Source organism: Capsicum annuum, chromosome 10 (assembly GCF_002878395.1).
Source record: "Capsicum annuum cultivar UCD-10X-F1 chromosome 10, UCD10Xv1.1, whole genome shotgun sequence".
Lineage (NCBI taxonomy): Eukaryota > Viridiplantae > Streptophyta > Magnoliopsida > Solanales > Solanaceae > Capsicum > Capsicum annuum.
In genome coordinates this window covers 195323613-195337358 of record NC_061120.1, presented here as the reverse complement: position 1 = coordinate 195337358, position 13746 = coordinate 195323613, and the positions used below count along the sequence as shown (strand labels likewise).

The following is a 13746-nucleotide window of genomic DNA, read 5'->3' as shown; positions in this document are numbered from 1 at the left end:
TCTTCATCAGTTCTAAGTTGTTCACAAAAGGCACAACCTGAAGAGAAATAGTACTTATAAATGAAGAGTAAGTTAAGCTCAATTTTTTTACGAAGCGAAATTGTTTATTTAATAGATAAACTATCTTGTTAATTTAATAATTTAATCTTATTTTATTTATTTGAAAAATAAAGGTTTGATAGAAAAACTATCACATTATGAGGCGAATTCTCAGAAATAGATGATGCGTTGCTAGAAAAGTTATCTGCAGAAAATTCTATCGTGGCATTTTGTGATTTAAGGACTACATTATATCAAGGTACTATCTTAGCAATTACGACATTTTCAATAAATACTCTATTATTTTTTTGTGCCTAACATATTATGTTGCAGGAAATTTCGGCCTATCTTCTACCTATATCAGTAATATGTGGGTAGACCCCACATTTGAAAAAGCAACAACTCTCCAAGAATGGTAATATGTGTCTTCATATTCATGCAAATAAATTATAGTAGACAATTTTTTATTATAATATACTAAGTAACACATGTGCAGGTCTATTTTCAAGAAGAAAACTTATAATGATATTACTTTACTGCCAATTAAACAAATTAAGATGGCCAAAGTAATGACAATTGGTGAAATCGCAGATTGTTTATCTTGTAATAAAGAGGTACTATTTTTAACTACAATAATTTAATATTTTTTTTACCTTAGTGTGACGCCTAACTTTTCTTTCTTCCCTGTAGGTTAAGTATGATAAATTTACTGCAACTATCGAAGCTATATTGAATAGTGATGAACCCTACTATGATTCTTGCACCAATTGCTATAGATAAGTGAAAATCGCTGATAACATTGCAAAATGTCCTGGCTGCCCTACCAAAAAAAATTATTTATGCGGACAGGTAACACACATAAGAATCATCAAATTACTTTCAGCCATTTAAAAATTCATAAAATGAGATAAATGTCTATTTTACACTGACTTTACAGATTTCTTCTAAAATTTGATGTATTTGTTGGGGATGAACATTGTTCCGTTACATTGTTTGAGACTGAAAAATACTTGGTTGGTTTCTATGTTACAACAAATAAGCAATCAACTTTGGAAAAGGTCAATTACACTATTCTTTAGCACTAATCAAGTAATAAAATAATTTGTTTTATTTTGAATTGTATGGATTATCCTTTACTAATTAATACATTATTTTCATTGACATTATTCTTTAACACTTATCAAGAACTAAAATAATCCGTTTTATTTTGAATTGTATGCATTATCCTTTACTAATTAATACATTATTTTTCATTGATACAGAAAGAGGAATCCTCGTTTTATCGTAACTTGATGCTAAGTATCAGCAAAGTCTACTCATTTCTTATCAAAATTGATGCAAAAAGTGAAGGAGAACGAGCGGGCAGACGCTTCATTGCAGAAGAAGTCCAAGAAGTTAAACAGATTGCTACAATTGACATAGTAGATGAAGATGTCAACTCAGAAAACTCAGTCAACGGGATCAGAAAAAATAAAAACACCGATGACACATTATCTCATAAAAGAATCAAAGTAGAAAAGTATTAGTCGTGTTTTGTTCTCTAGGAATAGGTTAATATTTTTTTAAGTCTAGATAGTTAATAAATAGTTATTCATTCTTTGTGTTTTTTCCTATTCTAAACACTAAGCAAATTCTGTTGGCATAACAAATAATACTGATTATTAGATCTTTGTTTAACTTGATCTAGCTATACACTATTTATTTTGACTTACTTATAATACGTATTTAATAGCTTATTCCATATCGCAGGTCATTAATCGTTAAGCACATGGCACAAGGTAGCTTTTAAAACAAATTGATACATAACACTTTAATTCATTTTTTATCACTTTTCAACACTTTAATAAATAATTTTATTATTTTTCCTATATAGATCAAGCAAAAGCTAATAAAGCTATTCGAATGCATAACAAATATATTGCTGCAATTACAACAAATTTAAATGTTGCAATCAACATTTCTGGCGAACAAGAAGATTCAGGTACCTACTCCAAATTTAAATCTTCTATAATATAGTTTTGACTAGATACATAAAACACAAAAAATTGTAGACTTAGCTCTCCACGAACAAAGAAAAATTCACTTCTTTAGAAAAAAGAAACACATTTACCAATAATAAAAAATTAACTAGGTGTTTATTACTAACCTCAAAGAAGGTAAATAAGGGAATCCTTTCAGTGCAGAGATTTTATTCTTGCTAGCAGCTAAGACCTGTAAAAAAATGTGTACTATAGACTCTAACCATACAAGCAGGAGAAAGTAACAAAACATGAAAATCAGAGCTTAACGTGTAACCGAGGTTGACTGGCCATTGAAAGAAACTTTTACTTATTCTGAGATGTCTTGTGCTACAAAACAACTTGCCTATTACTTTCAGATCATACTTAGTACATTCTACCTGATGTCAACTTCAGAATAATTGAACCAATATACCCAACAATTATTAGTTCTCCTTGAAAATAGGTGATCAAGCCGCCCTTCCAGTATGGTACTTGTTACAACTTGATCATACAAATTCATCTCCTGCGCAAAAGTTAAAACTATTGGCAAATTTCTGGCGATAAACAGTATATTCTCCTCTTTCACTGCCCTAAAAATTGCATCCTCAACAGTCTCACCAGGCTTCATCTTATCTGATAAGAGCCTATACCAATGCCGAACCACCCCATTCGATAACTCTTGAAGCGAATCCACAAGCATTTTATTATCTTCCCTAATAACTTTAACAAACATAACCTCAACAGTTCTTACCAGGGTCGTATAATCAGTCAACAAAGTCTTCCCTTCAGACAACTCAAGCCAAAAATATTGGTGTAATAGACTGAAAGGAGTATTAGCAATCTAATTAGCTAAAACAAAAAGTAAAAATACACTGATTATAGCAATAAAAGTTAAAGCAGAGAAGGCAAATGCACACTGATTTTCAAAATTTGAATAATGTTAAAGATCATTATAACTTGGACTATCAGAATGAAACTGAAACGATAAAGCTATTGGATCTTCTATCCATCTTTAAAGAATGAGGATTACATGGATTAATGCAAGTATCGACATTATTATCGATGGATAATTAAACTACACTACAAAGGTAGGTCTAAGTCACAAAAAACTTAACAAGTAAAATGTACGTTGGGTAGGATTGGGACATGCATGGGAGTAATTTATTTGGGTACCTTAAAGTTTTAAAAGTATTTTTTAAAAAATTAGACTAGGAATGTTTAGAGTTTTAAAAGTTTGAAACTCTGTCTTTAATTCCTTCTAATAATTACAAGAGCTGGTCTATCATGGTACCAACAAGATATTCCTATCAACTTTTCGAAGTAAGTTCAGTTACATGAAGAATAAGACAACTTGCTACAACATGTTATATTATGTAGATAGTATACAAACATTACCTTGTCAGTATATATAACCTGTATATTATAATATAAATAAGGAGATTAAGGAGGAGATATATATTACCAGACAAGACTGGTTGAATGCCATTGAGAATAAGGGTGCAAACTAAAAATGGACACAAATCAGACACTGCATTGGCCACAGTTTCACACTTACTTAATGCATAGCTAATAACATTGCGTAAACATAACACGATTATAGCTTCCACCACAGCTATCACAAATGAAACTGATGTCACTACAAACACTGAGAATGCTGCTGACTTTGGATGTGTTGCTCCTAGCTCATTTCTCACTCTCACACTAATCAAAACGAGTCGCTTCAATTTTGTCATTGCAGATCATCAAAATGCAAAATTATAACATACTTATTAGATTCCTCAATTTTTGAATCAAACCTAATGTACTGGTTACTTCGTTTTAAAGGTAATAAAAAGATTGAGTCCATAGAAGATGTCGATATTTAAGAAACAAGACCAACAAAAAGAAGCAAAATATATTGGTTCCTAAAGGCTCTATCGCAAAGGTGTGAAATTGAAGGTAATGCAATTCTATTTTATTAATTTAAGTTACTTACATTTTATTTGTGTCACTTAGTTATTTACTAACATTTCTAACATTTTACACAACAAATTTTGGTGAAATTGACTACATACCATCTATATCGTGTATTCAAAAGTTGGAAAATGTTTCTGAATGAACTAATTGTCATGCTATGAGATTTCAATATGAGAATCCAACATTTTGTTGCGATAGTAGATCAATAAAACTTGCAAATACTGCAGTTCCAACTCAATTATATGATTTATTCTTCTCTAAATCTAAAGTATCAAAAGAATTTCGTAGATACATTAGAGCATATAACAACATATTTAGATTTACGTCTTTTGGTGTTAAACTTGACAATGATCTGGCATCTTCACGAAAAGGAGTTTATACATTTCGAGTAAAGGGTCAAATATATCATGATCTCCCCTCATTACTACCCCATGATAATAATCCATGCTATTTTTAGATGTACTTTTTTTACATGGAAAATGAGTTTCGCAATAGGATTTCAAAAGTCAAAGAAGTCAATTTATCTGAGGAAGTTGTCGCAATAATTAAACAAATAATGGATGGCAATCCTTATGCACAATTGTTTCGCCAACAAAAGGATCATTCAAACTTTAAGGATGTAGAAATTCGAATTGCTTTCACTACTAAACTAGATCAACGTGTCTACAATAAACCATCAGTAGATCAAGTTGCTGCAATTTGGATAGACGAAAACAACCCCAATGTACCATTTGATCGGGAGATTATTGTTCATGAACATTCAGGTTAATATTCATAGAGTTAAAAATTATTACGGATGTTTTGACCCACTCCAATATCCTTTACTTTTTCCAAGTGGTGAACTAGGCTGGCACCAAGGAATACGAAAACAACATAAAACAAGTAAAGGTAAGCGTGGAACTGAAGTTGCAGGCCTCAACCAGAACAACCCTATATTTATGTCCATTGATAAGGTGTTTGACAACGAGGAACAAGGTAAATTTTTGAAACAAAATTTCTTAGAATTGTGTACTTACAACTCTCATATCAATATATTTAAAAAAATTTTGCAGGTGTATGGCGTGGAGCTATAAATTGTGTCTCTTGTGAAGAGTACTATTGCTATAAGTTACAAATACACAGTGGAGAAAATGCAATAATACTATTATGTGGAGGATTGTTTCAACAATTTGTTGTTGACTTGTACATCAAGCTAAAAACTACTCGACTTGAATATTTTAGGTTTAAGCAATCAAATTTTAGAAGGGAAATATTGAAAGGCATAGTTGATAGTATTATGGCTGGAGAAAGTAGAGGCTTGAAAGTTGGTCAAAGAATAATACTTCCTGCATCATTTGTCGGAGGTCCTAGGGATATGCATCGTAGATATATGGATGCAATGACTTTGGTTCAACATTTTGGGAAACCAAATTTGTTTATCACAATGAAATGTAATCCAGATTGGCCAGAGATTCAAGAAAATTTAATAGAAGGACAACTTGCTCAAGACAGACCTGACTTGGTGAGTAGAGTTTTCAGATCAAAGTTACAAGATTTAAAAGATCAAATCTTCAAGAAAAAAATATTTAGGCCTATTGCAGCATATGTTTGTCATTGAATTCTAGAAAAGAGGCCTACCACACATTCAACTTTTGTTAATACTAGAACAAGGCTACAAGTTGACATCACCAGATGATTATGACAAGTTTCTTTCCACTGAACTTCTCGACAAAGAAGAATTTCCAATTTTGCACGACTTGGTTATCAAACATATGATTAATGGCCCGTGTGGAAAAAACCTATCCAACAAATTCAAGGATGAGGGATGGTCAGTGCAAGAGTCATTATCTTCGACCATTTAGTAATAAATAAATACAAGGAAAGGATAGTTATCCTATTTACAAGAGGCAAAATAATGGAAAAAAAAAAGTTCGAGGCATGACAATGAATAATCAATGGGTTGTTCCTTATAATTCTTATTTACTATGTAGATATAATTTTCATATCAATGTTGAGTCTTGTGCAGGGGTAAAAGCAATAAAGTATCTTTACAAGTATATATATAAAGGACATGATACGTGAGCTGTTTATATCGAATCAGATGATGGAGAAAAAGCCATTGATGAAATTAAGAGTTTTAAAGATGCACGTTGGGTTGCTGCACCAGAAGCTCTATGGAGAATTTATGAATTTGATCTTAGTGAAATGCAACCTCCAGTCATTAACCTTCAACTACATCTTCCAAATAAACAAACAGGTAAACAATTAGGCTTTCTTAAGCTATCTGAATTCTACATCTTTACCCTTCAGATCAAAAAGTCATAAAATTCAGATTGTAATAATCTGTTTTAAGCTATGAATTTAACATGAAAAGAAATACATAAAGTTATTTTGTACGGAATATTCTGTTAATCTTTTTAATATTGTCTGTTCACATTGTAGTGTGCTATTGGAGCAACCCAAATTTGAAAAACGTTGTTGTCTGGGAATATACCTCAAAAACCATGCTTACTGAGTATTTTCACAAATGTTCAATAGACAATGAAGTGTGTAAATACATATACAAGGAATTTCCAGAGTATTATGTTTGGAATGATCAAGGTAAGCTTTGGACGCAAAGAAAAACAAGATAAGTAATTGGTCGAATTATTATTGGTAAGAAATTCAACATGGCCACACTTAATATTTGTAAATGTTCAAATATCATTTATTTGTTCTTTCTTCTTTAATTTACAGCTAATCCAGCAGAAGGCGAAAGGTATTATTTGAGATTATTATTGAATCACGTATGAGGACCAACTTCGTTTCAATACTTGATAACTGTTAATGGAAGGTTGTGTGACACATTCAAAGAAGCTGGAAAAGAAAAAGGTTTACTCGAGTTGGATAATAGCATTTCTGAAAGCTTACGTGAAGCGGTCGTCTTCAAAATGCCATCAGATCTTAGAAATTTATTTGCAACAATATTGGTTCATTGTAATCCAACGGATGTTAGAAAGCTCTGGGATACATGGGATTATATCATAATGCAGAGAAATACTGGAAGAGGAGTCTATAATAGTGCCTTCAGAAGATTTGAATGCACAAACAAAGCAAATCCTAAACAAGAGCAAACATTCAAGATTATATTGCAAAGGTTAGAATCTGGCCAATCAGGATTATTCTTTGTCGATGGACCCGGAGGGACCGGAAAAACATTCCTATATCATGCATTAGTTGAAAATATCAGATCAAGGGGCATGATAGGATTAGCAACGGCTACAAGTGGTGTAGCATCAGCTTTTTTATTAGGAGGTCATATGGCTCATTCTAGATTTGAGATACCGCTTCAGACAAATGATACAACAGTAACACGTATGTCAAAGCAAAGTGGTGGAGCTAAATTGATTAAAAAATCCAAGTTGATTATCTGGGATGAAGTGCCTATGGCCATCCGTTGGGTAATTGAAATGGTTGATAGGAGCTTCAGAGATATACTGGACATTGACAAACCCTTTGGTGGAAAAGTAATGGTTTTGGGAGGTGATTTTCGTCAGGTACTGCCAGTAATTCCAAAATCTACAAGGGTTGAAATGGTAAATGAAAGTTTGGTAAAGTCGTACTTGTGGAATCGAATGGAAAAAATTAAACTAACAAGAAATATGAGGGTCAGAACAGATGCATCATTCAGTGAATTCTTACTACGCATAGGTAACGGCGAGAAGCCTACAATAAGAGATGATTTGGTACTACTTCCAAGACAATTGGTTATTGAAACTAAGAGTGATAGAACTAGTTTAGATGCCTTAATAGAGCAAATATTTCCATCGTTTCCTGGAAATGCAAGTTCTGCAAAATACATGACTGAACGGGCAATCCTGGCTAGCAGAAATAAGTACGTCGACCAACTAAATGAAATGTTGATTTCCAGATTTCCTGGTGAAACCAGAATGTTTCTTAGTTTCGACTTTGCAGAGGATGATACAAATAACTACAATCAGGAAGATTACTTAAATACTCTAACACCAAATGGTCTACCTCCCCACAGGTACGTTCTTACATATTTACTAATATGCGATTATGTTTGAGAATCAAATGTGTATGTAAGGTTCATAGAATTAATTACAAAGAGAGGGATACAGTAAATCTTACTATTAGTTATGAAGTTAAGCTACACTTTTATGCATGACAAACAAAATACGGGTTCCAATACTGTCTTCGAGGCCCACGCAACTTAAGTCTTTCCTTCTGATTCTTGCCAGATCTTAACTGTAGCAAATCAGTAACTCGTGTAAGTTTAGAAAACATCTACAATATAATGACCACTCAATACTAAACAAATACAATTCTAGGTCGCTAAATATATTTGTACATTTCAAAAATGATCAATGTCATCATTCCAAATTTATCAACCTACATTAATCTAGATCATCTTCATAATCATAGTCTGCTTTACTTAAATGTCTCATTCTTTTTGCATCACTTATAGAGAATTGATACACAGGATGGTAGAATATGTGACATGCATTATTACTAGCAAAGCTATATTTCAAACAACATTTTCATTTCAAAACTTAAGCAGCTGATTATCTCACTACTAATACCTTACGGGATAAAAGATTATCCAAATTTGTGATTTTTACACTGCTCCCCTGAAGGGGGGCCAACATAATACAATAGTCCAGTACACCAGCACTGGTACAGTACCTGGTACATCCAACATAATATTGCCAACTTTCAAGAAACTATACTTACCAGATAGGTTGAAAATTGACATCTAAACTAATATCCACTTACTCTCTGTTTCTTTAAGCAAATTCTTACAAACTCCATCTCTCTATCAATCCCTATTTTTCTAACTGTATAAAAGGATCACTAACTCTCCACTCAAAGAAACAGAACAAACACTACATAACAACACGATAAACAGATAGGAACAGAAACAACACATTGATATACAAATTAAGATGCTATGCTTCAGAATTGGATTAAGAAGGTAGTGAAATATTGTTGGAAAAAGTATAGTCACATTCTTTTACCTGGCCACCGATTTGTTTTGCAAAGCTTGAATCGGATTAAGGTGTCATTCCATGATCACAATCCATTAACAGTAGTTTCTCAGTTATAGAATAAAGCACACACTAATGCCCTTTGCCATAAACAGCACAAGAAGAACAGCATCTACTTGATATCGACACGACCTTCCTGTATTAATGGATAGATCACCAACCATACAACACTACCTATTAATATGATAATTAAAATTCCTTACGCTTGCCAAGTTTTAGTAATCCAAATTTCCAAATATTCTCATCAATATTACAAATAAAGTAAACAATTTAAAGGCATATCCGTTATTTTAGGAATTTCCTTAGTAAATACATAGGAAAGGATGCCAATTTATCTGGATGATGAGCTCATTTCACATTATTTTAATGTCACACTTACCTCTATGGTAGATAGATCATCTCCCTCTGTCTGTCCTTCACATATCCAGTCATATTGGCCTTCTAAAACTTTATGATTAGAACCTTTGAAAATTTTGTTTAGCCACCCCATTAGGTGAAATGTTACTGCTCATGATCAGCAACGCTTATACCTGCAGAAAAAAACTAATGTTTTCGGTCAAATCTAATCATTTTTTCTATTTTTTTTGCAGCATTTGGAGATTCATACAAGTGTAATCTTTTGAAAAAATTTTGTTAGTTATGGTTGCTTATTTACTCTAGAAAGATGTTACTATGTATTTGATCAACTTATGAATATAAACCTTCAATCATCATTGGATATCTTTCTTAAGTGAAATTTTTTATCAAAGTATCTTTTACGTATATGCAGATCGGTGTTGAAAAGAAATATGCATATCATGTTACTGAGAAATTTAGATGCTTCCAATGGTTTGTGCAATGGAACAAGAATGATATACAGAGGGTTTGACAAGAATGCCATACATGCAGAAATAATGATGGGCCAAAATGCTTTCAAGCATGTGTTTATCCCATGAATCCAGCTATCACCTCCCGAAAATGAAGGTTACCCATTCAAATTCATTAAACAATAATTTTCCGTATGATTGTGCTTTTCGATGACGATAAACAAAGCACAAGGACAAACAATACCAACTGTTGGATTGTACTTGCTGCGACATGTTTTTTCACATGGACAACTGTACGTTCCACTCTCAAGGGGAATATCAATGTCAACGAATAAAGTTTTGGTTATGACACAGCAACCAAAGTGACAAAAAGGAACATACAGAAAAAACATCATCTACAAAGAGATATTAGGTGAGATACAATACATATGATTACCTGATATAAAAAATAAATTAGTCTTTCGAGTATGTAATATGAGACTAACTTTAAATGTTCATGTTTGCAGGTTCTGAAGATACACAACTACTTTAGATTCAACTATTGTCCAAGTCATTGCATTTCATTTACTTTCACAGACATTTACATGGACTAATTTGTTTTATTCTGATATATGTACATTAAGTTTTTTATGTGTGTATTTTGGACAGAAAGATATAATCAGGGGAAAAGAATAAGTCCATCTTATTTATCTTCTTGAAATAGAAGGTTCGATTTTAAAGGTTCATAAAATCACTTATTTTAACCAAACAGGCTTAAGATTTTAAAGATCGAGATCTGGTCCTTCACAGTCAACTTCAATCCAACACATTTTATCATTTTCTCAACACGCTCTTTCAAAAGAACGGTAAATGAAATTAGGCATTGATTTGATCAATATACTCTTTCCACTAAAGCACATCGAACTTTCAAATTTCTACTTGGATATAGCCATTTTAAAACAGCTTAGACGATAAAAAGATAAAAAAAAATGTAAATGACCAAAATGGAAGAACATAGTGGGTGAGGCAGAAAGCCCAAGAAGAAGATTTTAGGCACACACCTGCAACTGCAAATTCTTCAAATCAATGTAACTTTGACATGGAAACCCGACGAAGTGAAAATATAGAAGGGAGACGAAAGAATCCTACACTTAAAAGCAATTTTTGTCATTTGTACAGGACACTTGGATAGGTGTAGATAAAAAGAATTTAACCGGCACAGCTTAGAAAGGAACGCACTGCGATTGGAATGGTGACTCTGGAAGCAATTCTACCTAGCAAAATGTGCCTAGTTAACAGGTCTGTGCATCTGCACGGTGGGTAGATTTGCATTGTTTGATGCTGGCTTTGTTGCCATCCTGTATCAAGTAATCAAAAACATCAAAAAAATAAAGTTTTTGCAAAATATATATGAATTACCTACCATTTTTTGTTCAACTTGACGAAGGAACGTCTACTTAAGTAATACAAGAAAAGATCAAAGAAGATAATCAAGTACTTTGTAATTCCAAATCATTTAGTGCTTTAACTCTTTCACATCCTGATTTTGTGCATGAAAACATTCTCCTATTACAACTTTAATATATTTTTTCCTCCACAATTTTGGATAAATTCCAAAAAAGCAACAAATGTGGATGTGTAAGCATAGTAGCTTCGAAGATTAAACCGCAAAGCAAAATTAATGGAAATATTTAACTACTATTACATGACAAAAAAGAAAAGCTAACCTATTTCGATAATGCATCTATCTCAGGTGAAGGCAGCTGATCTGCAGCAACATGAATAAAAGTTTGAATCACGATTCAAGTATTCAACTGTCATTTGTCAAGGGAACTAACAATGCAATTACAGTGAATATCTACCACAAATAATTTTTTAGTTTGTGTGTAAGTGTATGAAACAAGATCGGAAAAAAAGAAGACAAAGGCAGAAAAAAATTGTCGGAAGGTGCAGAAAGAGGAAAACAAACAAGCAAAGGATTAGTCAATTCCATTAACTTAAGGTCCAAGGAAGAGGATGAAATTCCAAAGAAGAGCCTTACTATCATTCAAAAGTGCACAAAAGAAAAGAACGAGCAGCACAAATATTCTTTATGACCTTGAAGGGTAATACCTTATAAAAGGTCAAAAAGGCACAAAAAAGTACTGTGTCAAAATTACTTCAACTGGATCTTTGGATTACTGGCAATTATCTATGTACAGCACAGTATGGATATCTTTTATATATATAGGAAGTGGCGTAGTCTGTTATGTTTCTCTTTTTATCCTTAGTTCGTGAATCATAATGGGTGCCACAGTGCATAAATACATCAAACATAATTTATCAATAACTAAAGTCTAACCTTCTGATTAATATCCCTAGCAAGTTCAAGCGCCTTGAGACGAGCCTTACCAGCAGGAACGCAGTAATTGACAATCCTTGCATGACCAAATGGAATTATTGAGGAGGTACCACGGGAGAAGGACAGAGAGAGACACGGAGGAGAAGGAGGAGGGGCTTGGGAAAACAAGGATCCCCCTCCACTTGACAAATAAGCTCTAACAAGTCACGCACATACCTATTGATCCAGCATTTTTCCCACTTATCTTTCGGCCAGTATTGGAAACTTATGAATGGTAAAAGTGATGAAGTGAATTCAAAATAGTGGAATATCAACTAAAGGAAAGCGGGATCTAGGGAAGGGCCAAACCTCAAGGTTTGATTTGTATGCAACCTTACCCTGCATTTCTGCAAGAGGCTGTTAATGGAAATATCCAGCTGATCTGATAAAATTAGAACATAACACATCCTTCACCAAATTTACAGATTTTGTATAAGCAAACATATAATGTGTAATTGAGGTATACCCTGGTACTATAGCAAGTCCTATTTTAGTTAAACCCAACACTGCATCTTCACCTAAGTAACGCATCATCAAACTAGAGAGAAAGAAATAAAATAGGAGAGAAAAAAAGACAAATTATGGCATAAACTCAGAAGTACAGAAGAACGTACCACATATCCAGATATCACAAGACATTGCCATTTCAAGTCCCCGACCCAATGTTATACCCTCAACGGTAGCAATTGTAGGGATATGAAGAGCCTGAGTAAAAGAATATTTAATCAAAAATAGAAAATAAAAGAAGAGGATATATACAACTGGCCCATTTTATGGTTGTTAAAGTAATATGTTTGGAAGAAGAAATGAGATACAGTGTGATGTCATGAAACCAAAAAAAGAAAAAGAACTTCTTCTAGAGCTTTAAGACTTTGGGATCTTTCACATATTAAAAGAAACAGCATCACAAGTCACTTACCTCCAAAAAGGAAAATGTTGATCGCAAAGTGCTTACAAAGTCCAAGACTTTAGATGGAATCATAGTTTTTCGTTCCAACATAGCAAATGACAATCAATTGAATTAGCTATCATTAAGTACAAAACACAGTATGAATAAAAAATAGTAAAAATGCTACTAACTATATAAATCGACATCTGATATCAAAAACATCAGCTTATTCCATCATATGACAAACCATTCCTAAATCTGATCCCCACAAAGATGTTATAAGACCCACAGAGGATGCACTTGCAAAGTCCAAGAGATCAAATAACAGAGAAACTTATCAACATTGAAAGTTGCATGTTTGGCAGATGTTTCCTAGCTTGTAACTTTTTATTATTTTTCTTATCATTATTTCATGCTATAAAAATAAGCAAAAAGTTTCATGTTCGGCAAATGTCTCCTAGCTTGTAATTTTTTATTATTTTTCTTATCAACGTGTCATGCTATAAAAATAAGCGAAAGATGTATGTTTTGTTGATGTCTCCTAGCTTGTGACTTTTTATTATTTTTCTTATCATCATGTAAGACTGTACAAATAAGAAATCTTTTAAAGAGCAATGACACTACAGAGACAACCCACAAAAAGAGCTAACATGAAATGAGAAAATAGATA

At 32.8% G+C, this 13746-nt stretch overlaps 1 protein-coding gene across 1 annotated transcript; it reads right to left on the bottom strand.

Moving 5' to 3' along the window:
- Positions 1-11099: 11099 nt before the first annotated feature.
- Positions 11100-13169, bottom strand: LOC124885161 (probable enoyl-CoA hydratase 2, mitochondrial). The gene is made up of 5 exons (XM_047397779.1): positions 13107-13169; positions 12802-12892; positions 12654-12705; positions 12149-12344; positions 11100-11165 (listed from the first exon to the last, which is right to left on the bottom strand). Exons 1-5 carry the CDS (start codon positions 13167-13169, stop codon positions 11100-11102), a joined length of 468 nt encoding a protein of 155 aa, XP_047253735.1.
- Between the last annotated feature and the right edge of the window lie 577 nt (positions 13170-13746).

Bases quoted from the DNA above. Each gene is read 5' to 3' on its own strand.
- LOC124885161 (XM_047397779.1), bottom strand. From the start codon at position 13,169: ATGATTCCATCTAAAGTCTTGGACTTTGTAAGCACTTTGCGATCAACA. The intron at 12,893-13,106 runs GTAAGTGACTTG...TCTTTTACTCAG, and splicing joins CAACATTTTCCTTTTTGGAG to GCTCTTCATATCCCTACAAT. The intron at 12,706-12,801 runs GTACGTTCTTCT...TGCGTTACTTAG, and splicing joins TTGTGATATCTGGATATGTG to GTGAAGATGCAGTGTTGGGT.